General features: G+C 40.2%; 1 protein-coding gene across 5 annotated transcripts in view; it reads left to right on the top strand.

The window, feature by feature from the left end:
• adgrl2a (adhesion G protein-coupled receptor L2a) overlaps nucleotides 1-26,446 on the top strand; it is a 160,015-nt gene extending 133,569 nt beyond the window's left edge. For 3 of the 5 annotated variants that reach the window (XM_066647559.1, XM_066647560.1, XM_066647561.1), the window contains 16 exons: nucleotides 515-700; nucleotides 1,418-1,456; nucleotides 3,484-3,667; nucleotides 4,767-4,889; nucleotides 6,413-6,618; nucleotides 7,266-7,439; nucleotides 7,654-7,863; nucleotides 9,557-9,777; nucleotides 10,687-10,753; nucleotides 14,978-15,069; nucleotides 18,167-18,335; nucleotides 18,618-18,812; nucleotides 19,315-19,411; nucleotides 21,277-21,405; nucleotides 22,034-22,051; nucleotides 24,351-26,446. In XM_066647559.1, coding sequence (XP_066503656.1) covers nucleotides 515-700; nucleotides 1,418-1,456; nucleotides 3,484-3,667; nucleotides 4,767-4,889; nucleotides 6,413-6,618; nucleotides 7,266-7,439; nucleotides 7,654-7,863; nucleotides 9,557-9,777; nucleotides 10,687-10,753; nucleotides 14,978-15,069; nucleotides 18,167-18,335; nucleotides 18,618-18,812; nucleotides 19,315-19,411; nucleotides 21,277-21,405; nucleotides 22,034-22,051; nucleotides 24,351-25,186 — 2,946 coding nt within the window. In that variant the 3' untranslated portion in view covers nucleotides 25,187-26,446. The remainder of the gene's footprint in view (nucleotides 1-514; nucleotides 701-1,417; nucleotides 1,457-3,483; nucleotides 3,668-4,766; nucleotides 4,890-6,412; nucleotides 6,619-7,265; nucleotides 7,440-7,653; nucleotides 7,864-9,556; nucleotides 9,778-10,686; nucleotides 10,754-14,977; nucleotides 15,070-18,166; nucleotides 18,336-18,617; nucleotides 18,813-19,314; nucleotides 19,412-21,276; nucleotides 21,406-22,033; nucleotides 22,052-24,350) is intronic. The other 2 variants (XM_066647563.1, XM_066647562.1) reach the window with 2 other exon arrangements.
• Nucleotides 26,447-27,318: the final 872 nt, after the last annotated feature.

Here is a 27,318-nt window from a genome sequence, read left to right as displayed (position 1 = left end):
CTCGACTCCACATTACCAGCAATACAAATGTGCCTAATAGCTCAGACAGTTTGCTGAGCTCACTGCCATGAATATAAAACAGTCCCCAGTGCCGAATTTTGAGGTCCATGCTTCCCGCTATCATTGGCTAAGATTGAGAAACGTAGCCTTGAGCTATCCAATAGGGCGCCCTGCTGCTTGATCTGATAATACTCTTCTGAATGTGTGCTCTTAAAGGGCTAATACATGCTGCTGGCTGAGGGTAGAATGGGCCGCCATTAGACACAATGGACCACCCTCACCTTGTGTACCCGCAAAATTAACTTTTATTCAATTCAGGGGGAAAAAAAGCCTTGTCTAATGCGCCCAGGAAGCGTTATCAGTTTTTAATTACTAAGCGGTGGCTCGTGGGTGCTGTAACTGAAGCATATTTCCTCACAGCATGAAGATGTCATAATTAGGGGCGAGAGGCTCTCGGACGCAGAATGATATTTTTCGGACTCCTGCTGAGAGGCTAATTTGCTCGATCTTTCAGATCCGGAGTGGGGAGAATGCAGCCAACCTGGCCAATGAGCTAGCCAAGCACACTAAAGGGCCCATCTTCCCTGGCGACATCAGCTCCACCATGAGGCTCATGGAGCAGCTGGTGGACATCTTGGATGCTCAGCTGCAAGAGCTGAGGCCTAGTGAGAAGGACTCTACTGGACGGAGCTTCAATAAGGTATAATTACATTTCTTTGTTTCTCTCTCTCTCTCTCTCTCACTCACTGTCTCTCTGCCCTACCCTCCTCAGATGTGTAGTTCGACTCAGTCGTTCAGTTAGGGAGCAGGTTAAATCTCACGTTTCACCCTTTGATGTGATTATTTTGTTATGATTCAGAATTATTTTAAAAATAGACTTAATAAACACTTGTAGTTTACCTCATGGAGGGATATAGAAAGAGTAAAACCCAAACTATGTTTTCTGTGTTTGTACACTTGGTAATACCAAGTTTTGTCAAAGAATATGGCTGCTTATTCTGTCAAATAGAGTTGCAAATTTGTTTAAATGAACAGTTATATTTTAATGAAGGTCTGTATTGATGTTGCCAGATTGGTTTATTACACCACTAGTGTACTTCCTTTTTTTTGAGGTCAGGATTTCAGCACATGGAGCTGATTCAGCAGCTGCACATTCCTCAGGGGTTCCAGCTTTAAGTAAATGTCAGAAATTTGGCAAACTCTCATTATGAGTCTGCACTGTATTGATTCTGGTTGCTCTAGCCAGACGCCATCTTTCAAACTTCGGCCTTCATTTGTTTAAGACAGAGGACGAAAAATGTGTATGGTTGCTGAAGTCCTTGTGGGTTGCTTTCCTGTGGCAGAGGCTCAAGTTTTTTTTCTAATGGTTTCTTTCTTTTCTTTGATCTCTCTTTTTGTCTTTTTTCTAATGACAAAGCTTCAAAAGCGAGAAAGGACATGCAGGGCGTACATGAAGGTACACTTGAGCCACGCTACCGTTATCACTGTGTTCTCTTCACGTCCGTCCCCCACTTTTCTTCCCTCCTTCCTTGCCTCTTCTCAGCGGCATGCTCCTGTTTTCCTGCCATGCAGCCTCTCATTCTCCATCACTCCCTGCATTTTGATCTGCCGGTGCCCCTCATGCTCTTACCACATGTGCTGGGCTTGGATTTGTTTGCTGCTACTAATCTTATTCCAGCCTGATCCAGGGGTTTGTTTTCTGTTTGGATTTTTGCTTAATTTTTGTTTTTCTTTCTTTTTCCCCCACAACATGCCCTTTGGTAATGTCCGTGTCAGCATTTGATGTTCTTCATTTGCAGCTTGTTGTCATGTGGCCTTTTATTCTTTCTGGAGGCTGAAATTGAATGGCTGCAATAAATGTAAAGCAAGATGCCTTTTTCAGTGGTGTATCAGGATCATGAAAATATTTCTATTTTTAAAGCTTATGCCTTCTCCTTGTGGAACATCTGTATCTAACAAAGCTGGTGCCCAGGGTCCAGTGTTCCTTAGAGGAGAAACCCACTGGGACACAGATGGAGCCTAAGTTTAAACAACCCATGTCATTTGGGTGGGGTAAATTATCTGTAAATTAGAACTGTGCGCATGTAAACACAAGCCGGATGGTTTGACTTGGACCGTGGGGTGTCAAGAGGGAATTGAGGCATAATCACAGTGCATTCTTTCAGTGATTGGACAGTGACATACTTTTTGTTGTTTATTATGAGGGCTAATAATTAATTGGGCAGTTGGCTGTTTATGTTGTTCCGTGGCCAGCTGGGTTTTTTTGCATCATTAGTCTGTGCACAATGAAAGAGCTACAGTTAATTTACATCTGGAGTCTCTCTACAGATCCAAAGAAGTGTCACTTTTAGCAGAGTAGTTAATCGTGAATCGGAGAGCTAGCCCAAAAAACAAGAACACAATGGTGAAGTTAGCAAAAACAAACAACCTGCCTGACCACAGGTCAGCACAGTCAGGATTGACTGAAATCAGATTGTGAAATATTTAATAAAGGCATGTGTCTACCACACCATCCTGACATCACTGGGTTTAACCTAAGAACCAAACCAATGTTAAACCTCTAGAACAGAAAGGTCTGGCTATGACTTGATAAACATTACATGAAAAGCCTGTAGAGTTCTGTGAACAGATGAGATGGAGATTAAACTGTTTCAGGAAAATGTGGGGAGAAAAAAAATGCTCATGGCCCAAAGCAAATCACTTCATCTGTGAAACATGAAAGCATGAGTATGTGAGGCTGCCAGTTAAGCTCGCTCACTTGGCTTTATTGATTGCAGAAGCAGGATGAATTCAGATGTATAGAGAAGGATCTTTACAAGTTTGATACAACTAAATAAATCTAAACTGGGTGTCAGGGATTTAACCTTACAGTAGGAAAAAGGGGCTGAAATTGCTAATATTGCAAATATGGTGAAATAATATTTCAGGACCTGTAAAAAGAGTCACTGGACTCAAATCACAACATGATTTCTCTAACCAAAATAAATAAATAAATACTTGAAATGAGCAGGACCTGAATTTTGCAGATGTTTTAAATACATTACATTAGAAGACACCATTAAACAAATCCCCACCGTTTCTATAAGGTTTACCCAGTACACCGTCTTTATAAATAACCTTAATGTAAAGCGTACATTCTACACTTTAACCTCATCATCACCATTTAATTTCAGATGCAGTGTGCTGGAGTACACATTCAGAGCAACAAAAATTGTGTCACTGTGTATTTAATAGAACTGCACTGTGTATTGTTCGCTGTGTGAACGTGCTTTCTTTATTGCTTGCGCTTCAATGAAATGTTCTTTTATGTGAGTCAATCAAAGTGTGTTTTTGATTGACACAGAACATGGAGCTCACTGTGTCAAGGTGTGTTTGTTTGTTTTCATGGTCATAAGCTGGCCGCTGCTGACATCAACTGAGAGCTCTGACCTCTGTCCGTGGTATTGTCATAAGTGCTGACACCAGTGTTCCTTGCGGCTGCAGGCTATCGTGGATACGGTCGACAACCTCCTCCGTCCTGAGGCTCTGAAGTCCTGGAGAGACATGAACAGCACAGAGCAGACGCACGCCGCAACCATGTTACTGGATACTCTGGAGGAAGGAGCTTTCGTCCTTGCTGACAATCTCATGGAACCAGCCATTGTGAAAGTGCCAGCTAGCAATATAAGTGAGTAACACAAATAAAGGATGGGCAGATAAACACAGGGGTGGGCAATCCATTGATAAAAATCAATAGGACCACAGCAGATTGAGCATAACATGGATATTTTAAATACTTTTATAATATTTATTTATATATTTGTTATTTATTCATTTATACATTTTGTTGAATTTTTAAATGTGGCACATTTTGCAGTTACATTTCAGTCATTACATTTGTTACTGATATCTGTTTAATTCAAATAAATCCTCTTGTGGGCACATGGTACCGAGAGCATCCTCTGAATCATTTTCTAAAGACCGCTAAAAGGCAAATGTATGTCACTTGAAGGTTCTGTTTTTGATGTAAACACCCAGTCTTGATATTGGCAGATGTGTGCAAAAGCATCATTCACGGCAATCACAAGAACTGATGTCCATGTCCTGTTTATACAACTTTAACAAAACTCTGTTCCCTCCAGTCTTGTGCTGGAGAACTTGTACAATATTTGTATATTACAAACCTTTTTGTAATGCCAATTCCTTCCATTAGTTCCCAGGATACTACCATGCTGCTAGGGTGAGCGAAGTACATTCTTTCCCTGAGACATGTAATCTATACCCCTGCTACCTTCTGAGCTGCTGCTGTCACTGAACCCCTACACAGGCTTGGAGGAGAAAACAAAGTGCTCTGTTTTGTTTGCTGATGCCTGCGTTCACTAGCATTATGTTGAGCAGTGGAGGAGAGTGTGAGCCATTCTTCTCACCCAGAGAGCGAGCGAAGCCAATTGGGCTCCTCCCAGCCTGGGACGGCTGAGGCATAACAAGTTATTAAACTCGCGATCTTATGATGATAAGTCAAATGCTTAGACTTTTTACCACTCAAGGGCACCTATTAACAATTGTAATATGTCATACTGTATTCCCTGTGACTTGAATTAGTATAATGTTATACTGTTGCAATATCGCCCAGCTTTAGTAGTAAAAATCTGCAGCACAAAAATTCATCATTCAGATTACAAAAATTCATTCTTGCTCTCCCTGTCTTTCTACTATTCTACCTCTCTCTCCGTCTCTCTCTCTCTCTCTCTCTCTCTCTCTCTCTCTCTCTCTCTTTCTCCACCTAGTCCTTGATGTTTACGTCCTGAGCACAGATGGCCAGGTGCAGGATTTCAAGTTTCCACAGAGCAGCAAGGGCGGTATATCTATCCAGCTGTCCGCCAATACCGTTAAGCTGAACAGTCGGAACGGTAGGCCCCAGTGCTCTCTCTCTCTCACACACACACACACACTTAAACACACTCACCTCTCAGGCAGAAATACAAGCACAAGTGTTTATAGAGCATGTGGAGTGTTAAATGCCACCACTTTTTTCCCTACTGTAACCATGGAGAAGGTGGTAGCTGTCAGACTGGTCTTTCACTGTAGCCTGTGGTCTATGAATCTGAACCTGCAGCTTTGACACGTGTAGTTTTCAGCGTGTATCAAGGGACACTTGCTTCACATGCCTGTGTTCGGATGATTATTTCATGCTTTACTAATATGCGCATTACCTGAAGGCTGCTGGATCAGGGCTTATTCAGGAAATAATGGCTTCATAAAGCATTTCTGGCACTGACAGAGCAGATGAATGAGCTTTCATAAATGCTCATAAAGGCAAACTCACACTCATCCACTCTGCACTGTGACAACGCTCACATCATAATGGATGACTGAGTATTATCCACAGTTCTGGCCTTCTGGCCACGAGACTTAACACGATTTTTAATAGATAATTCCAATTGACTCTTTGAAACCGACACAATATGTTTCCAGAAAAGCAGACCTTGAAGTGCGGTATGACTTATGATAAATGACAAATTATAAATCAACAATCTTTGAACCCCTGGACGAAATCATATGTCATTAGTATAGCTACTGATTAGATGCTATTATTAAGGGGTTATTCCTAATTAAGGAATCTAAATGCACTTCACTTGCCCTTGTGAATAACTGACATAGGATTCAGCTTTAATTTACTCAAATTTATGAAAGAGAGGTTAAATTATAAAGAGAGTTGTAATGGTTAAAAATGAATAAAAATAGAGGTGTGATAGAGGAGAGAGTTTAGCAGATTGCAAGTAAACGCTAAGCATGTTTTTCTTTACTAAAAAGCTGTTTCGGTTTCAGTTGGTTGACAATAAACATTTATTAATGTAGACACATTATATATAGGATTAATAAAATTGCCTCATAGTCTTCACATTCAATGTAATGATAACAATAGGTGTGTTGTCACACCCCTAAGTTTATTATTTCTGATTGGGTAAAGAAGAGTATATTTCTTTCCTGTGGGAACATTGCACGCCGGCTTATTGATTTCAGACTTACACACAAGACTGCCGACATCTCTTTGAAATGGTTTCAGGCGAGACTGTCTAAAGACTCTTGGTCATATTAATAATGCTGAAATGGTGGCTATGACTCTGCATATCTTGGGGGCTCCTGGCTATCAGCAATTTTTGCTCCAATTCTGCTGCCATATCTGATGCCATGGGCATTAGACTCCACTTCTCCAACCCCCAGCATTCTCTTAAATGTTCTGCTCTCTGCTCTTTTTCACACTGCACACTGACTTCTTCTCACTCTGCTACAGCAGCAAGGAAAGCGTTGTTCATTCATGTTACACACTTAAAATCAGTTATATAAGATTTGATATTGTTATGAAAGAGTAAGATATTCCATGAGCACACATTGCTTTTTTATCTTACACCTGTTCTTTTTCTTTAAACAGGTGTTGCCAAGTTGGTTTTTGCTTTATATAAAAATCTGGGTCAGTTCTTGAGCACAGAGAATGCAACAATCAAACTGGGCAGCGAGGCAAACGGCCGCAACCTCTCTGTGGCGGTCAACTCAGACGTCATTGCTGCTTCAATCAACAAGGAGTCTAGTCGCGTCTTCATAACGGAGCCGGTGATTTTTACCCTGGAACACATCGATGTGAGTCCCGCTGATAAACAAACACACAGCCTTTAAGCGCAGCAGGGCGGAGAAGCTAAAAAGGAAAGATAAGGGAAGTGCAAACTTTGTCACATTTTAAAATACCCTGCAAGGTCATGGCAGAGTTTGTTTAAGCCATCGAACATGAAATTAACTAAGAATGAACTGGTGATTATTAGGGGGTCTAGACAAAATTCTTAATGAATACTAATTCGTTCGTCGACATTAGGATGTAAATGATGCAATTTCCCTTTTTTTTCCATTGGAAAATTAACTCCCAGATTAGCCGTACAATGTGGGATGAAATTACCGGAGGACCAATTATCTTCTGTCTTTTAAAGTTGTCAGAAGTGCTCCCAGAGGAGCCGCAGCTTGATTTTTTGCTCTCTATCAAAGTAATTGTGTGATTTTCACAGACATGCCTTCAAACCATTATACTCCCTATTAGCACCTCATATAATCAATGGTCCCATGCTAGATTTCTCAGTTGTTTAGCAGTGGGACTACAAACTGAGTATTTAGTGTTTTCTACGAGGGCAATGCCTCATTAGCTTGTCAAGGGGAAGGATAAATGCGATGCAGTTAAGGTGTGGATTATGAATTTGTCTTCATTCTTGTTTTGTTTTTTTGTTTTTTTCTATGGACAGATGCAGCACTACTTCAACTCAAACTGCTCCTTCTGGAATTACTCAGAGAGGAGCATGATGGGATACTGGTCCACACAAGGGTGCAGGCTCATTGATTCCAACAAAACCCACACAACCTGCTCCTGTAGCCATCTCACAAATTTTGCAGTTCTCATGGCTCATCAAGAAGTATTGGTGAGAAATGCAGCATCTCACATTCATAACTCGGTCCTCTAATCCATTCTCTTGTATTTGTTGAACATAAATGAAAACAGGCTGTGTTTCATAGCCCTTAGCAAGCCACAACAGATGGTTGTGACAGACATGATCTATCATTGGCTTGGCAAGCCATTTATCTCTTCTTCTGATGAACAGATATTTTCTCTTGCTCCGTCTTCTTGTTTTCCAGGGTCCGGATGGAGTGCACAAGTTGCTCCTGACAGTCATTACACGGGTGGGCATCGTGGCCTCCCTAATCTGCCTTGGCATGTGCATATTCACTTTCTGCTTCTTCAGAGGCCTGCAGAGCGACAGGAATACAATCCATAAGAACTTCTGCATAAACCTCTTCATTGCTGAGCTCACCTTCCTAATTGGCATTGACATGACAGAATACAGGGTAAGCACAGAGATGCATTGATTCTGTGATTGTGTTACATCTCACCACACCAAGGTGTCTGTCTGCCCACACGAAAGTTTAACCTTGCTTAATTTCTGAGTTCCATTGAGGAGTATGGCAGTGCAGATGCAAAAAAGCTGCTTTGGGATTATATTGTTGCTGTCCAAAGAAAAACATGTACATCTAAAATAAAAAAATACAATAAATTTTGGAGCATTTCTGTTGGTCCATTCATCCAAAAATGTTCTTAGGTTTTGCTTATTTCATAAAGTTCAGACAGGGTGACACCAATTTAAATAAACAGAATTGCCCGCCCCCCCAATCTGTTTTCTGTATTAAAGGTTTATTATTTAAAAATTGCAAAATATGTTTGTGGATTAAGTTTGTGAAAAACATTAGTGCTCTGCATGGTGTTGTATTTTGAAATAGCTGTCATGTTATGTATTGTATTCGCAAGCTACTCCCAGGTATTTTAACCACTCCTAATGAAACGTAAGAGCTTATTTGAACACCTCTTAACATATAATAAGAATAAATCATTCACGTCTGTATCTAGTCATGGACATGCATAAAAATGCCATGACGCTTTATCGTTTGGACCAAATTTTGTCAGTATGGCCTGAATTAACCCGCAGAGAATTGTAGCTCAGGGAACATTTATTCAGTCATGTTCAAACTTTGCACTGCTTTTGGCTTTTGATAGACTCTGCTGTGGTCAGTTGTTACAAAACCTGACTGACAAGTCCATCTCTGTGCTGTTTCCATCCTCATTTCAAATCAATCCACCGCTGGGTCAGTGCATCTGCCTCCATGTGACCACTGTAAAAGCAGTTTTATATTCCCTGTTTATAAGTTGAAAAGTGGAAATGTGCTTCATATCAAGTGTGATCTAGAGTGGCCTTGAGGGGATATGTAAGTGATTTGAAATGATTCATTATGGTAAAACTGATGTTCAGTGCAGCATGAAGAAAAGCGACCATTACTTTCATTTAATTGCTTTTGTTGCAGGTTTTGATTGTTTTGTTTTAAAAAAACAAAAACAAAAATTGAACATTTTACATCATAAAGTCAGGCCTGCTTATATTCTCTGAAATTCATGAAAAAATTTAAATTCATTTATTTATTTAATTCCATAAAATGGTTTCTTATCTTTATCCTTAATCCAGCTAAAACAGCTGAGCATATTGTAGTACTTCAACTATAACTGCAAAGGAAAGGCTGAGCTATGAATCATCGTGCACACCCCAAAGTGACTAGGATTTCATACAGTGTGGTCAGTGGACTGAATGAGCCAGGACTAGCATGCACTGATATGCTTTATATATATAATTTCTATAAATCTCACATATTTGTTGTTGATCTTGAACTGTAAGCATTTTAGTGTTCTTTTTTTTGTGTGTTATAAATAAGGTTCTGTTTTTCATTTGTAGATTTTAAATTATAGGTTTTCAAGTATTTTGTTAACAGGGAGTGCTCCCTACAATAATATGGTGGTCTTGTTTTTCTTCAGAGCATAGACCTTGTTCCTCTCTTACTATATAATTAAGACAATTTAATAAAGAATTCAGCAACGCCTGCTGTGTTGAGAGAGGCCGTTGGACTTATTGTGAAGACTAAACTACACTATTGCAATTGCAGTTGCCAAAGCCTGTGTTCATCTCACTGAGGTTTTTTTTTTTTGTTTGTGTCACAGATCGACTGTTCGGTCATCGCTGGGATCTTGCACTATTTCTTCCTTGCTTCTTTTGCATGGATGTGTTTGGAAGGAGTTCAGCTCTATCTCATGCTGGTGGAGGTATTTGAGAGCGAATATTCACGGAAGAAATATTACTACGTCTCGGGCTATCTCCTCCCTGCCATTGTAGTTGGTGTCTCGGCGGTCGTGGACTACAGGAGCTATGGGACAACAAAAGCGTAAGTGAGATGCAGTGATTTGCTTTTTAAGAGTAGTGTGGATCACTGTTGTTTGAAGTCACACAAGGAAACCAGAGCCTTAGGAGAATGTTCAACCTGTGATGATTTAAGCATATTGTGAGCACATTGCCTTGAACACAGACTCATGCACTCGCTAAGTCTTCAGAGGACACCTGGAGTGACTGTGGTTTTCATCACTTTGTTAGTGTGTTTGGCTCAAAGAGCCTCTGGCGACCTCTTGTTTGTAAAATGCTCTCTAACAAAGACAAGTGCCGCACTGGAAAAAGGCTTTTACGCAGATTAATGATGGTGTTTTAGCTCGGGCTGGACTCTAGAGGTGGGAAGGGTTCTTCCTTACATTGTGCATTAATATGTGCTTAAAACAGGTCGAACTACCTTGTTTAAAATGTCAGTATGACTAAATACAGTAATATAACTGTATGAAGTGCAGAGGGAAATGTTGAAAATATGAGACTTTTAGGTTTAAGTCATTTTCTTGCAATGCTGCCATTTTTTTCTGTATGTGTGTGTGGGTGGGTGTGTGTGGGTCTCCTGTGGTTTCTATTAGCACGGTGTAAGTTTGCACTAATTTAGATAATCAATATTTCCTGCCGGAGGTCACAGACAAGAGCACCTGGATACTTTTACAGACAATTACCATCTTTGAGCTGCATTTAACAGTAATGTATATACTGGCTGGGCAGGCCTACAACATCGTAATGTGATCCACACCAGACGCAATGCTGCTTTATTCAGGGATAGTATTCTGTCTTTGCTTTTGTTTTTTGGTTGTAATCCTCATCCAGACAGAACCTTGTTGTCTAAATAAACGCATTTAACAAGAAAGGCTTTCTTTTCCTTAAAGTGGATTTTTTAATGATTCCGAATAATTTTTTTTGTTCTCTGCAGATGCTGGCTGAGAGTGGACAACCACTTCATTTGGAGCTTTATTGGACCTGTTACCTTCATCATTATGGTATGTTCGGTTTAATTCTTGGCTCTGTGTGTGTGCGCGCATCTGCCACTGTGTGCAAGTGAGAAGAAATGAGTAGGGAAAAAGAGAGGTATTTGCCTCTCTGGCCAGAATGATATGCCTCATGGTTTAAGCAGTAATTGACTTCTCCGAGCCAAGGACAGATGCTGCGAAAAGAAGCGCCGCAGTGTGAAAACATCAAGCCAGGCCGCCTTTGTTATTTCCCCAGCTTGATTCAACAGATTGTAGCCCTTCGATTTCTGCTCAGATCAGTTCAGTCTCAGCAAACCCAGTCAATGGAGCCCGCTGTCGGAGAGCAGCACACTGAAAAGATGGCGTTAAGGTCCTGAATAATGTTTTTTGTTGGGAATAATTGTGCTATGACACAGGGAGACTTTCTCAGCAGAGCGTTAAACTATAATGCATCCTCAAATGATGCAGAGCATACCAGAAAAGGGCAGGCCAAGGTTACTTTAGGCCATTATCCAAAAGTGGTGGCAGTCATTTTTTTTCTTCCCTTTTTCTTTCAATGTGACTTTTTAAGGAAATATCTGATAACCGTTTCTTCTAGTACAATACTTCCAGCGGCATCGGAAGAGCTTGTTTTGAGGAGCATGCGGGTGAAGGACATATGGCGTATCATATTGACACAGCTGCCGTTCGAGCATGCAATTATTTACTGGTTATGACCTCACTGCCTCCAAGTAGATTGGTAAGGCACAGAAGCAAGAGGCCTTGGGGAGTTGGGGTAGCGAGAGAGAAGGAGAAAAGAGTGAGGAAAAAGAGAGAGCGAGAATAAGAAAAGAGGGAGGGAGAGAGAATCTAGCAGGTGGCATTCACAAGAGCTGAGTGTCTTTGGAGACAGCTCCGCTATCTATTGGTTTGCCCTCTAATCTCTGTCCCTGGCGGACGAGGAAACGGTCGAAGCTCGTCCTCTTTAAAATGAAGAGAGGAGGAGGAGGAGGAGAAGGTGGAGATGTTTGGCCAGGGCTGAGTTCATTATCCGCAGACGACGCAACCTCCTTCAATATTTGTCAAATGTTGAGATTACGCTAACGGAAAGTGCTTTTTATTTTACAGTGGCGAGTGAGTCCTTGGGCCACACGAACAGAGAGTTATCCAATGTTAAAATAAATAACTAAATCAAAGTGGCAGCCGCAAAGACATAGGCTCTAGTACAGCACTGCGGATTAGAAGTCACCCTCAGTAGAAAGGTCTGCAAATGGCTCTTGGCGGAGGCATACAAGAGACTCTCCTCTGCAGCCTGAAATTGTCTGCTGGTTTGATGTATGTGTTTGCGGTGGCTCTGATAATCAGAATCCATGTTCTAGTCATCTGCAACATAAGGAGCATGCCCCTTTATGAAGCTGATTTATTGTTGAAGGCTTGGGCTGGACAGCGAGCAGGACTCACTGCTCTCCAGCCCGTTTCCACAATTGACAATGCGAGATGAAGCACAATGGCTGAGAGTTCTCTGGGGATCCACCGGGACCAAGGTTTTCCCCCTAAACCTGTGACCCTGGTTTCTCAGCAAATTGGCTTTGTCCTTGTCAGTGAGGAAGGAGGTAGAGGAGGGGGACGCAGAAAGAGATCTCATTATTCAAAGTGTTACAGTTGCAGCAGCCTGATTTTGAAAAAGCAGTGGGGGAAATTTGCCATCCTCCTGAAACCGATGCTAAGGCCTAGGGTGGTCTTTTGGCTTTAAAAAAAAAAACATTCATTGTCTTTCCTGCTCCACTTTTGTTGTTTTTGGCTCCTCCATTTCAAAAAACAACAGCGCAACAAAGGGTCCATTTTTAAAGAACAACTTTAAGATCCCCAAATGACCTCTCACTTGAGATTTTTTTAAATTAATTTTATGTTTAAGTGTCAAAGGTGGTATCCATTCATGGTACTGTTATAAAGACCTCTTCATTGTTAAGTGAATATAAAAGTCATACTCCTGGAGGCACTTGGACAGCTCGCGGGCAGCCTTCTCCAGGGCGCGGGAGGGCATTAGCTCCATGAAAAGAAGGACACGGAAGTAATGAGTGGTCTCAAGGCATTAGTATGCCTTGCAAGCTTGGATCATGACACGTCATGAGCTGTTTGCATCATCTAGGACAGCTCCATCTGCACTTTTAATATTTCATCCAGTTCATCCAGAGTTCAGCGGGCGAGCGTGCACTCGCGACTCCCACGGTGTGGTAAAAAGCTTTCTGCACAGTCCACAGAGTAAGAGCCCAGGGCCTTCTGCATGGATAGCTGTAGAGAGAGAGAGAGAAAGAGAAAGAGAGAGAGAGAGTATGGGGGGCTAAGTCAGGAGCAGCTTTCACAAAGGTAGCAGAGGCCCCAGGGAGGCCAGAAGGGAAAGTGAGTTGGTGGCTGTGTTGGGGGATGGAGGGGGAGTTAGCAGTGTGCTTGGCTGGGTTTCTTCGCTAGCATTGCGCGCACACACAAACACACACTCCCCTCCTCCCCTGTCTCATCAGATCCATGTCACCACTCCAGGCTGTGTGAGAGGCGTTTCAAAGCGCCCGAGTCACGCCGGAGCCACAGAGACCGCCAGGCCCTGCAAAACAAAACGCAACATCACGGCAATCTGCCATAGGAAAAAGGGACGATATACTTTTTGTGTCCTTCTCATCTCACTCCTCTCATTCTCTCATCGTTTCTTCAGAGCAGCTGATTGTGAGAGGGCGGGGGATATTGATCAGTGCTGCTTTTTTTGATGGCACGGTACCAAACAGCTAGGATGTGTGACCAGATGAAAAAACACAAGACACATGGCCACCCTGCACGCAGGGGAAAGCTTATTTCAGAGCACCGAGGTCGTTCACACTTTTGGACGGTACTGTGAATACGCCATCTACTAGAAATAGTTCATAGCACATACGCCGCTAAATTATAAAAATATCCCACAAGCTCAGCATTTTCAGACAGGCATGCTAGAAATATTCTATTCTGTGTGTGTGTGTGTGTGTGTGTGTGTGTGTGTGTGTGTGTGTGTGTGTGTGTGTGTGTGTGTGTGTTTGGTATGGGGCGGTATTAAAATTCACCGCAAAGGACACAACTTGTCATTTTTAGAATTTTGGTGTTTAGAATTTTCTGGAAATGCATTAAAAGCCTTTACATATTAATAGAACCAGAATCTGCACACACACACACATCAGCTATTACATTAATGCCACCTCTTTGTTTCTACAAGGAGCTACATTATAGGTGCACTTTTTATTCCATAATTACAGACTGTAGTCCATTGTGAGGCTTTTTCACTCTGTTCTTTAATGGTAGAGTAGGTATGATTTTGGTGGTGACACTAGTTTGGTGGTGGTGTGCTAGTGTGTGTTTTGCTGGTATGAGGGGATCAGACATAGCAGTGCTGTCTGATCCACTGCTACTGTTTTTAAACATTGTGCCCACTCACTGCCCACCTTAGTAAACACATCTACACAGTTGGTTAACCTTGTAGATGTAACATTGCTTCACAGTTGGTTTTATTCTTCTTGATCTTCATCATTGGTCACAGGATGGGACCCACAGGGCACTCTTGGCTGGATATTTTTGGTCGGTGGACTATTCTCAGTCCGACAGTGACGCTGATGTGCTTAGAACACCAGCAGCTTTTGACTGTGTCTTGCCTTCCCTTCCTTACACACGTGGATTGTCTAGTATTCAGTCTTTTTTGGAATATTTCTAGAAAATTGAAGAACTTGGTGTACATTTTGCAATTTTGCACTGTGTTCTATTGTCAAAACCAGTGAATCCATCCCATATCTAGTTTGTCCTGGTTGTGTTTGCGTAAGACAGAAGCGGTGAGAGTGTATTTTATCCTGCATTCTGCACTGAAATGATCTTTTTTTTATGAATGTGTTTGTTGTGCCCTTTTTCCATATAGAGCAATGAATATGTATGTGCATCAGTATTTGATTTATTTTTTGTCTCATTCATAGGCTATTCTGTCTTGTACTGTCTTTCTGGTCTTTCCTTAACAGCCCCTGTGTTTATCTGTGGTGGATTTTGATCCATATTTCATGCCTTTATCAATAGAGAATGGTACCTCGGTTGGTTCCAGTCTTCGTGGCTTAGCCCTGCAACATGCAGGCTATTACATTAAGCATTGTCTAAAATGAAGTCCAAGAAAACAACTAATAAATCTTCTCTCTCTCTATCTCTCTTGTTTTTTTTTCTTCTTTTTTCTTTTGTCATATCTTCATTTATTAACACGGGCATTATCTTTTTCGACAGCTTAATCTCATCTTCCTGGTCATCACAATGTACAAAATGGTGAAGCACTCCACTTCATTGAAACCTGACTCCAGCAGGTTGGAAAACATAAAGTAAGTGAAGTTGTTCAGAGTCTTTTGATTTTTCCTCTCACCTGCTCACATTTAGCCCAAAAGCCAGGCACTGATTTCTGTTGTTATCATCATAAAATAAGCCTAAAATTGATGTTTTTTTCCCCTTTGTGTCTTGCTTTCTTTGTTGAAACTGTTTTTTTTACTAAACCGTCTCTCCTTGGTTTAATTTAGCCACGCATTGCATTTACCAAAGGAATTCAAATGGACTCAAGATTATAATCGCTTCAGACAGCTTTTTTTTTTTAAATAGGAGTTACGGCCAGAACATCACATAATGATGACAACATCTACTTTGTGAGAGTTCCTTTTTAGCTTCCACTGTTACAGTGACCAGAAAATTCCTCTTGGCACAGTTCCATGTATTCAGAGTCCCTACAGCGTAGAATAAGAGGCACTGGCTGGGTCTGTGTGTGCGTGCATGTATGGGACAGTGTGTGTGTCTGTGTGTCTGTAGAGAGGGAGTGGCTAAAAAGAGAATGAAAGCATTTCCATGTGTTTCTTTTGGAAAAAAGAAACCAGAATCTCTTTTAATAGCAGAAAAAAAGCATATTTGTCTAGTGAGTTCTGCTTGCCTCTTGGCCCTCAGAATTAGCATGCAGTTAAAAAGATGACCTAAAAAGCTTTTGAAGACCACCTACTTTGGAAATATATAACACATGTGTAAGCATTCAGTAATGCATTTATAAAGCAGTACCTACTTATTTAGGTATATTTATGACAGTAATCGCAAGATATTTGATAAAGTAAACGGGATTGTATTTGTTCTGTTTTAAAACAAGGTTAAAAACAAAGGAATTGTAATTAGAGGTCTAGGAAAATGGTCATAATTTTAGGCTAAATTTGTGATTATTTTACATACATATTTGTCAATGACAATACATAAATATCTATAAACTTTATACATTAAGATTCTTTCTGCCTGAATTAGCATTAGAATAGAGATTTACAAATATAATAAAATAATAAAATGCAGATGGTGAGTAGTCACCTTTTCATTAGAGGTGATGTATCATAAAAGTGTTAGAAACAGAACAATGTCTCAGTTTAGATTGAGGCTGCTTCTGTCAAGAAATTTTCATACATTTCATGAGAGCGCCAATGTCATCTTGCTGTAGTCATCTGACGTTTATAAAAGCTCAATAATGCTTTATGCTGTACAAGGCTTTTGTATGTTATGAAGATCCTATGTAGTTAGTCTTCAAGTAAAGTTAAAACACCTTTCAGTAATTAATGTTCATTAAAAAATCCACACGTTGGTGATAGATTATTTAATAAAATATGATAGGATTTTGTGCTGTAATAAACAGCGTTTTTATTTAACTAGGCTACTTTATTTACTTTTGAAGCACTTTAGTAATTACTTCCTTAATAAAGTATTCAATACACAAAAAAAATTTACAACATGAATTCTAACAGAATAAAAATGATAATGACTGTAGTCAATTTGCTTTAGAAATTTAAAAGCCTTAAAGAAATGTGTTATGTGTTAAGAGTGTTATGCCATTGAGTGTTCATTGGTTTATGTCTAAGATACACACTAAGGGATGGCAGCCCACCTAGCACTGGATTCACTGTTGCATGTTGCATGTGGAGAGAGCTAATCTGTGGCATCTCGTTTCTTTTCTTCCCGTTCTCCATATTTCTCCCTCTCTCTCTCTCTCTTACTTCCTCTCACTGTCCTTTTACCCAAACCAGTAATTATCGCGTTTGTGATGGCTACTATAATACCGATTTGCCTGGGTAAGCTCTCACCATGAATCACAAACTATGGGGATCACTTACAATTTACTGCCACAGTTAATTTTACATGGTGTTAAAAAAAACAACAACATCAACAACAACTTCATGCACATTTTCTGATATATCTGACCTGAAACGACCTCTGTTTGTCCTGCTGTGGTGGTCAAGTTGTGTTCAAATGCATATTAAATAAATCAAATATGTTTCTGTTTTGTTGTTCTTTTCTGAAAAAGGAAGTTAGGAGATTCAAAGCCCAAAATAGCTGTAAAGCCTGATCACAATACTGCGTTTGTCTGACTCTGTTTATAGCATATGTTTCACATTTGTACAGTATCCTGTTGTATACAAGCGAATTGGCCGAGTGCAATTTCCAGTCTCATCATCTGTTTAACATACAGAATAATAACGATAATAATCTCTTCTTCCTGCCTCTGCCAGCTTCATCCAGTTACTACTTCACTAATTCCAGCTTCAGTTTTCTTACTCTCTGTTATTTCTTCTTTGACTGGACTGCATGCTAATCAAGCTGTGATCTGTCTGACCTGATTTTGTCTCTCTCCCCTGCTTACCATGCTCTCTAGCTATGAAGATAATAAACCATTTATCAAGTAAGAGCGTTAGCTAGACGTTCCTTTCTCGGCCTCGTAGTTTTCCCTTTTCATCATTCTTACCACTCTCGTCAGTGTCCCTCTGAACACTCCAGCTCCCTCATCCTCTGTTTAGAGTGCCCATTCTCCATGTTTGTTTGTCCGGTGCTGTTATCCGTCAGCGCTGGTGTCCGAAGGCTCCCACGGACCTTCACACACCACCTCCTTTTTTCTTTTTGCTGTTCCTTTTCTTTCCTCTAACTCTATCTCTTTGGTCCCTTAGCTAGCCAAGCCGTGTTGTGTCAGCGCCTCCGCAAGTGTAATGGACCCATTTGAAACGATTACGAATTCTCAAGTGCAATATTCTTTCTCTCCTCCTTCTGAATGCAGCCCAAATCCACACGAGCATTACTTCACGTAGTAGTGTGGCATGCACAAAATCCCCAAAAATGCCTCTAAATTGCTGAGAGCCTAATACATACACATAATATTCATTTATTTATGTCTTATTCAGATCTCGGTACGTTTCCTTACATTTCTCATCTCTCCCAGCCTCAGGTTCCAAATGACAAGGACCTGCTTTTAAAGCCTAACTGTGCCATAAATGTTGTACAATCATATTTTTCCTCCTCTCTTTAATGTTTTAGTAGATGTCTTCCTCTCATGTCTTCATCAGTGCTTGTTTAAAGGTATGGTGAATTGTGGTGTCCTTCGGGCTCAGAGTTGGTGTTGTGTCTCTGATTCTGAAGGTCCTGGACTCTAGGAGCTTTCGCCCTGCTGTGTCTCGTGAGCCTCACCTGGTCCTTCGGTTTGTTCTTCATCAATGAGAAATCTGTGGTGCTGGCGTATCTTTTCACCATCTTCAACACTTTCCAGGGGATGTTCATCTTCATCTTCTACTGCTTGCTTCAGAAAAAGGTTAGATAAATTGAAATAAAGTCAACACCTTCTACAGATTACAATTTACAGGTATATATAACCTATTATAATTTAGTAATAATCACATGCAATAAATAAATAATAACATAGAGAGGAGCTGACTGGTCATTAAAAAAAAGGCTCTTTGCCGTGCTGTCTACCAAGAGACCACCTTGAAATTTGTTTGGAAAACATTCTCGATTTAATTTGGTTCCAAGAGCTCAGTTGTTTAAAGGAGGGTGCACTCAGTGACTCAAAGAAGCAAATCCCTTTGAATTGCAGGTTCGCAGAGAGTACAGCAAATGTTTCCGCCACACATACTGTTGCGGCGGCTTGCCAATGGAGAGCTCCCACAGTTCCACAAAGACAGCAACAACAAGGACGAGTGCACGCTACTCCTCTGGCACTCAGGTACACTCGCTACTCCGCACCTGCAAGAGCAGAGCTGACCCAGCTCCTACTGCCTTTTATGATGAGGTAGAGAATATTCGCCGTAAATCGCCGTCTCAAATCACAATGTAAAATGTTTTCTATGTGTGTGATGTACTGTGCTTCCACTATGGCATGCCCAGTTCTTCAGCATGACCGCATACACTGCAAGATTTGTGCCACATTTCACTTCAAGTCCTTCTTCTATCTTTGTCTTTAACTGCTTGGGACTTTAACTGAGAATGTGTTTGATCTCTTGATTACTGTTTTTCTAGGTAGTGTTGGCTTTTGTCTTCTCACATTATGCATTCGGACAGTTAGAAAGTCAAATCATAGGACAGAAATCTCCCAGAACATGAGAGAAATCCAATCAAAAATTTCATTCCAATTTTGAAAATAGGGAACTGCATCATTGATTGGTATTACGTGAATAAGGTGTTAGGCTTCTGATAGATTTGTTAAAATCCCAGCGCAGTTACAGATCATTTTGTCCCTCTGTTTAAAAGCGAATACGCCCCTTAATTGCTGCCATTTGCTGTGAATCTAACAGAGTCGAATCAGGAGGATGTGGAACGACACTGTAAGAAAGCAATCTGAATCCTCCTTTATCTCAGGGGACATCAACAGCACATCAACCCTCAACCAAGGTCAGTCAGAACCTACTGATGCTGCATGAGTAGAATCATAGCCTTTTAAGCTCTTTTTCTACACGTAATGAGGCAGACTTATCACGAGTGTAAAATCACTGTTACTTTGGGCCAAATGAAATTCTCTGCTTAATTATTATTATTTGACCTTTATTCATTTGGAAGCTGTTGCTTCAGGTCTTTTTTCCTACCTCCAACACGTTGTAGGTTGTGCCTTTTGTGTACCAAAGTTAATCTAATTAGAACCCCCCGCCCCCCCCACTTTAAGGGTAAATTGGTTTATTTTTATCAGGTGTAACAGTTTTGGAGCCATTTGTAACAACTTAATTGAATTTGGCCCATATATTTTTATGACATTTTTAAAAGGATATAAATATAGCAAGGGCATACACACACGTAAATGTCTTTGTGTCTTTGTGTACCTGAAAATACACACCCACCCAAAAAAAAAAAATTAAAAATCCAAATACAGCACAAGAACTGCGGGTTTTAAGTGCAGATGTTCTTTTGCGCCTGACATGCATAGGCACATCAGTTAGTCAGGATGTAAGGTGACCTAGTGGATGCTATTTGAAGGATTTAGAAAAAATTGTCATTTATTATTTAGCCAGGGCACAAATGTATGATGATGAGAAGATGATGTTCAACTCTAGCTGACCCGAGTGGTAAGGTTGTGTTATTCAGAGTCATTGCTTTGGCTTGCTCTAAAATGCTAAAGCAGCACTTCATGCATGCATAAGTCAGGAGAGCTGACATTCTTTTCCTCTCTTCATGCTTCCGTTTCCTTGTACTGAGTGAGACAGCAAACATTTTAGAAGGGATCTTTCTTAGTGACTTGCTTTATTTATAGTTCCGCCAAAACTGTTATTGGTATGAGTGGAAAATTAAATTTCAAATGAATACAGTCACTCACAAAATAATATATTCACCAATTGTTGTCATCCGTCCAGATAAGTGTCAGGATCCTTTCAAATAGGAAAGGGCAATTTTGCAGTCTATTACTTCCTTATGCAGATTGTGAACTGGGTAGATCCTTCTCCTTCACAGTTTAATTGGCAAGCAGTGACACCTAACACATGAAACTGACCATATCAAGGTAAAAAGGAATATTTGGTAAAAAAAAAAAAAACATTGAGAGGCCTATAATTCTAATTAAAGAAATATATGTATCATTTCTGTTAATTGCAACGAGTATAGTAGTGTGCAAATCTCAGAGACCAACTTGCATTTATTTAATTTCCAGTCAAATTGGCCAGTAGAATTTTAGAATATTACTTGTTTATTTATTCAGTCATTCTGTTTTTTGAATATATTTTCACAGATATTTTTCCACACCTCCAAATTCCAGTTGCATTATCTGCTTCACAGTTCACCCAGATGCACTGAAGCCACACAACCCTTCAGACCCATAGTCGTGAATTATTTTGTCACAGTGGAAGGATGGGGAAGCCATGTTTTTACAAAAACAATAGTGGAGTGATATTTCACTTTCTCATAAATGAAAGCTGTTTATCTCTTGGGGTGGTTGTGGTCTGCTAGGTCTTTATTGTTGTTAGGAGTCGTTTTCTCTCTGTCTTTTTTGTTTTTATTTCATTATTATTAATCTTTATGCTTACAAGGGCTGTGTCCAATGTTCTTGGAAAATAAAAAAAGACTCTTTTGACTGGAAATTAAATAAACAAAAAGAAAATGTAGCCACTGACCCTTGGACAGTGCTGAATCTTTACAAAATAACAGTTGCAGTTAAAGAAAGAGCTTAAATAAAAAAACCCAGCTGTTTCATTATCTTTGAATAAAATGAGCTTGAACATATCCTTGTACAAATGCTGTGAACTTATGTCTCTTCTTCTGTCTTGCTGATCCAGGAATGACGGGCAATTATCTACTAACAAACCCTCTTCTACGGCCCCAAGGCACTAACAACCCTTACAATACCTTACTGGCCGAAACGGTCGTATGTAACACTCCTACGGCTCCTGTCTTTAACTCTCCAGGTGCGCTTACTAAACCACTGCAGCTCAACAACAACAAAATGGTCTTTCTTTTCTCCACTTTGCTTAGATTTTCCCTGATGTCTGTGGTGATTGAGAGCAGAGTGCAGTGTAGTATTACTCTCTCAGCACATACAACTCACAGATGGCATACACTGAAATATATTTATTACAGCGCCAAGATCTGGTTGATTGATGATTTTTCATTTCCTTTCTGCTTGAAGATATACTAGGCTACAACCCTAGCTCATTTCTTATTATTTCATCAGAGAGAGTGATACTCCATGTACTAATTGTCCATGCTGATTATTCTTTATGATTCATTCTGTAATAGATTTTATTAAACAGATTGCATTAATTTGTAATGGGATAGTAAGTAAACAGAAGCTTTTAATTTACCTTTTTTTTTGACAAACCTTTAGACAATGAAGAAGGTTACAATTACATTGACATGTATAAGTAAGCTAAAACTGATTCAGACCTATTAATTATCTCATATATAATTATGACTATAACTTATAACACTCATGCTCCAGAATATGATATTAAACACCTGTGACTTTATGGAAACTGATGTGAAACCTTACTATCTATTTGCTCTGCTTTTTCCTCTCTCGCTGCATCCCTCTAGTGACCTACAGAGAGACAAGTATGGGAGTAAAACTTAACTTTGCCTATCAAATGTAAATTTTTTTCAGCATGGTTTTATTCAAAAAAAAAAAAAAAAAAAAAGAAAAGAAAAGGAAGAAAGAAAGAAAAAGAAAGAAAGTGAGATATTATCAGTAGTTTAACCTCAGGCCATTCATATTCAGTGAGCAAGTGGTTCAGAAACCATTCAAATGTTTTCAAATGTGCTTCAACTTATAAAAAAAATCCTCCATTTGAACAGGGGATTTATTAACACCAAAGTTTTCTCAAGTTTATGTTTATTTATGTTATTTGTCAGAGACACATTTCCTTGTCTACTCTCCTCATTAAACGATTTTTCAGTAGGTGTTTATTTGTGAGACAATATTTTCTGGACCAGTAGCTCAAATAATTTACATTTAATGTTATTTACATCTCTGAAACCCGGTTTGTTTGGCTGACATAATAATGTACAATGCCAGTTTATGGGAAGAATTATATTTTCATTATAGAAGTTTAACCCATTGGATAGTCATTACCTCAGTAACTCTAGTTATGGGAAAATGATCAGTAATCTCTTTCATTCTTCAGCCATCATACAACTTTTCTCCATTCATAACCTCTAGACCTTCAGTGGTTAGTATAAATGCGGAGACATTTCTGAACTGATAGCAGTAATAGTTTGAAATATAGCTCCAGCAGCTGCTTATAATCTTTGATTTTCCATTATCTTCTCATCTTTAACAGGTCCAATTTATTTCAACCAAATTGTAGTCTGTTTTTCTCCTTTTCCTTATTTATTTATTTATTTTTTGTAATTTCCTATGAACATTATTTGTTTTCTATCAGCGCAAAACCCTAGTCACTATTCCTTTCACACATTCCACATCCTTCATCTTCTCCCTCTTACCTCTCCCACACTTTAGCTTCCCTTTTCTCAGAACACCAATTCCCGTCTTCGTTCTACAAATGCATCTTTTTTTTCCCCTTACTCTCCCTTCTGTGTCATTTTGTTCTCTTTTCATTTCCATGACCCCCATTTGAAAAGATTCCAAGAATCACTTTATCTGACCCATCCCAGCTATGTATTCTCTTAGGCTGCTGTTGTAAAAAAAAAAAAAAAAGCTACGTTTGAATCTATCACTTGAAGCTGAAAGGAGAGCAGGTCTGTAGGCTTCAGTCTTCAGTTCGACCTTTACCTCCCCACAGCAACAACGCTCACATACCCACTCAATTATCCACAGCCAAGCACGGAGAACAAATAAAACGGGACATTGACGCTTAATGAGGAGAGCAGCCTGTAATTGTCAATCTGATTTAATTTGCTGAACCCTTGCTTACGCTAACTTTGTAAATTTTACTTTGATTTCTGTTTTCTTTCTTTCTCCTTTTCTTTCTGTCGGTGATGACTCATCGTGTTTTACACTAAAATCATTTGTGTTTTTTGTTTCGTTTTCTTTTGTACATCAGCTACTCTTAGGCCAGATAGCCTGAACAGACAGACATGATGTGAGTTGTCTAAAGTGAGTCATTTCCACTTGCCTGTCTGTTGTGCTGTTGGATGGTTGCTTGTTGGCTTCCTCATAGTGAGAGATTTGGCTTGTGTTTTGTTGTTTTTTTGTTCCTTTTTAGTTGGCCGTGGCCCTTTTCATTCTCTTTTGCTCATACTCTCCCACCTCTCTCCTACCACCCACCTCCCCCAACCCACTCTACTCTCACTCCCCCTCCTGAAATAAGCTGGAAGACTGATGAATTATGTTAACATCTTAGCTTGCCCATCTGTGGCTCCACATCTGTGATGTTTCTTACAATGTGTCTTTGTGATGTTTGTGATTTGCTGACTAATATTTGATGTTGTTTAGGATGTTTTAAAACGTCATGCTAGAAAAATATTGAACAATTTACTCTGCCTCATTTTTTATTGTAAAGTTGACGTGCATTTAGAACACCTTGCCAAAATAGAGGATACAGTCATGTGCCAAAGTTGGAGCAGCCCTGGTCAAATTAAATAGTTTCTTTATTTTCTAAGTAAATAAGTACCATTTTGTACCGGTAGCACATTTAAATATTGCACTTTGCAAGCTGTGTTCTCTGTGTAGGGATATGTAGATATTTCTACTTCTAAAGACAATACATTATATAATTTAACCAAACCTTTGCATATGACTGTACATTAATGATACATTACTAACCCAGGTCCTAAACAACATTGAACATTTTTATTTATTTTTTTATTCTATTAGTTTTTCTTAATATTTCCTATCATTGCAGGGCCAGTAGTCACTAACGCACGCCCCTCCTCACGTGTTCTGTTGTTCCAGGACACTCAATGAAAAATGCCAGGGATACAAGTGCAATGGATACTCTTCCGCTAAATGGTAACTTCAACAACAGCTACTCACTCCGGAACGGTGACTATGGCGACAGCGTGCAGGTGGTGGATCGCGGCCTGGGCCTGGACGACGCCGCCTTTGAGAAGATGATCATCTCGGAGCTGGTGCACAACAACCTCAGGGCCTGTGGCAAGAGCCTCCGCTCAGAGTCGCGCATCAACACCAAGCAGGCGGCGGGGGCAGACAGCAACAGCCAGGACGACGTCATTGTGGCTGAAACTTCGTCTCTGGTGCACTTGGCCACTGAGAGCAATCATTTAGTCGGGGGTTTAAGCCTGCAACCGCACCACCACCACACCCACAACCCCCACCATCCACGAGAACTGGAGGCCCCCTTGATCCCACAGCGGACTCACTCGCTCCTGTACCACACACAGGAGAGAGGGAGACCCCAAACAGCCGCCTTACCGCCGCCACAGAGCTACACCAGCCAGCTCCCTGCGCAGCTCCAGGCCCACGAAAACCTGCCGTCACCCAACAGAGACTCGCTGTACGCCAGCCTGCCCAACCTCAGAGACTCGCCCTCGGTTGAGAGCAGCCCCCACACACCTCCCCAGGACCTCTCACCCTCAAAACATAGCGAAAATGAGGATGTTTACTATAAGAGCATGCCTGACTTGGGGGCAAGCAGCCAGCAGCTGCACGCCTACTATCAGATCAGCAGAGGAAGCTGCGACGGATTCATAATTCCTGTCGCCAAAGAGGGCTGCATCCCAGAGGGAGACGTACGAGAAGGGCAGATGCAACTAGTCACAAGCCTTTAAAAAACACTTTTTCTTTTGAGAAAACAATCACCAGGATGAGTGCTGGAGGGGGGGGATGGTTATAGAAGAACGTTTCAAATCACTCTTCCGCTTTCTTTCCTTTCCCCAATAAAAGTAGATCACACTTGCACTGGCGTCCCCCCTCCAAAGACGAACAAGGCCAGGATTGCAGCGCATTGTCACCGACTGTAAATACGGACGATGATCGGACGCAGGGTTTTGATGGAAAAGCCAAGTCTTTGTCCAGTAGTGCTGCTGCCGTTCAGTGACTCGTAACAATGGAATGATTTCACATAAAAAAGTTTAAAAACGTACCAAAAAAATAGTATTTCTCATTTCAGTGCATACAACCGTTTGTCAGAATTGTACATAGGTTCACAAAATTTCCAATCCAATTTTGTATTATATACAAAATGGAGTCTCCAGGACCTAAGCAGACATGTGTACTACGATTGTATGGAAAAATTCCTAATGGGACTTTATTCATTTAGGAATTCACTACCCTGGATCTAAGGCCCCTTCTTTACAATGAAGATTAGATTGTGCTGTATAACCACTAGCAATCAAACCCCAGGCCTTATTTTTTTCTCAGTTGTACAGTAAAAAGTATCAAGGGTAATGGCATAAAAATGATATATTTTGTTGTATTTCTGGTGTACAATAAAACAGGCAACCATAAGTATAAAAAGAATACATTTTAATTAAGACTTTAATTAAGGCAATTCTGGAGAGACTATTGTGTGAAAATTGCACATATATAACAAAAAAATAATTGTGTTTATTCTTACACTTCATTCATCGTGGCGTGTTGGGGAGAGGATTAAGATGAAATGAGCGAGCGTGGAGCTTAGAAAGGTTGCTGACATCAAATTCTATCTTGTTCATGAAAATGAGTTTGCTGCACCAAAGCATCGGGCTTTAGTAATGAAATTAGGACTTTCTCGACCTGTTTCAAAAAGATTCCGCGGTGAATCCGTACGGGCATGAAAGTCAATCAAGACCACAGCCGAACATCATATGAGGCTTTTCCAGACACGTTCTTCCAGCTAGGTTCAGATATTTATTTATTAAATTATTCTCAAAAAAAGGAAAAAGAAAAAAGAAAAAAAAAATACAAAACGAATGATACTTTGGAACTTTCTTTTTTTGTGAATACATTACAGCACTGGTTCATTCTCTGCATTACCATGTTATTAAGGAGCCCAGAAAAAAACAATGTAAAGTTCAACACTTGTTTAACAATAAATAAATGTGAATTTTTTGGCTATATAATGAGTGATTATTTTCAAGAATGCTGCATGTGTGTGTGACAGTGTGTTCCAGTGTGTGTGTAGAGAGAGGAGCGAGTTACTTCAGATTAATTAAGCCTTGTATTATTTTGACTGCACCATCACCCAGTGCTTATCTCTTTTGGAGTATTCTTCAAGGCTGTTTTCAGCCCGCTGTAAGACGACTCACAGTATTTACTGTAATTTGGGCATAAACACAGATGGAAAGGCTGCTTGGTGCTGGCTACTTGTTTTGTAAAAATGGCTCAGAGGGCTGTGGAGCTGTAGGCCACTGAGGAATCCGCCTCGCTCGTGTACAAAAGCCTCGGCTGCACCTCTTTTTGAAGCTTGTTTTTAAAAATTTAACCGCCTCACAATGTCATTCATGTCAACTGCCCGGTGACCTGAAACACTCTCGCTCAAACTCATCTACTGTATTCCTCCAAATTCATCCATCACTTACTGAGATCTCTGTCACTGTGCGCTGTTCCACCACAGCCTCGGCTTTAACCCTCGTGTGACAGGTACACGTCCAAAAACGGCACAGAAAAATACCCTTCCCTGTGTCCTTCAGGGATAAAAATGATAGACTTTAAACAAACCACTTGCTCTCAGAGATTCTCTGTTAAATCATTCAGTGCATAATTCTGTACAATTACAGTGATATCTTCCCTAAACCATTCAGAATCCAGAAAACATCTTGGAAAATGAATACTTCTGAATTCTGTTCAGTGAATTTCATATTTCTCTTTATTACTGTTGGAGTAGTATGGAATTATTCCATTTATTTTTAAACTTCGTTCAGTTTTTATCTAGAGACGGTGGGTCGCCCCAGTTACCTGCGAAAAATACGTGTTAATTCTT

This window comes from Hoplias malabaricus, chromosome 16, assembly GCF_029633855.1.
Source record: "Hoplias malabaricus isolate fHopMal1 chromosome 16, fHopMal1.hap1, whole genome shotgun sequence".
Classification (NCBI taxonomy): Eukaryota; Metazoa; Chordata; class Actinopteri; order Characiformes; family Erythrinidae; genus Hoplias; species Hoplias malabaricus.
The sequence above is the reverse complement of the archived record's forward strand: the minus strand, read 5'-3'. Positions and strand labels throughout refer to the sequence as shown.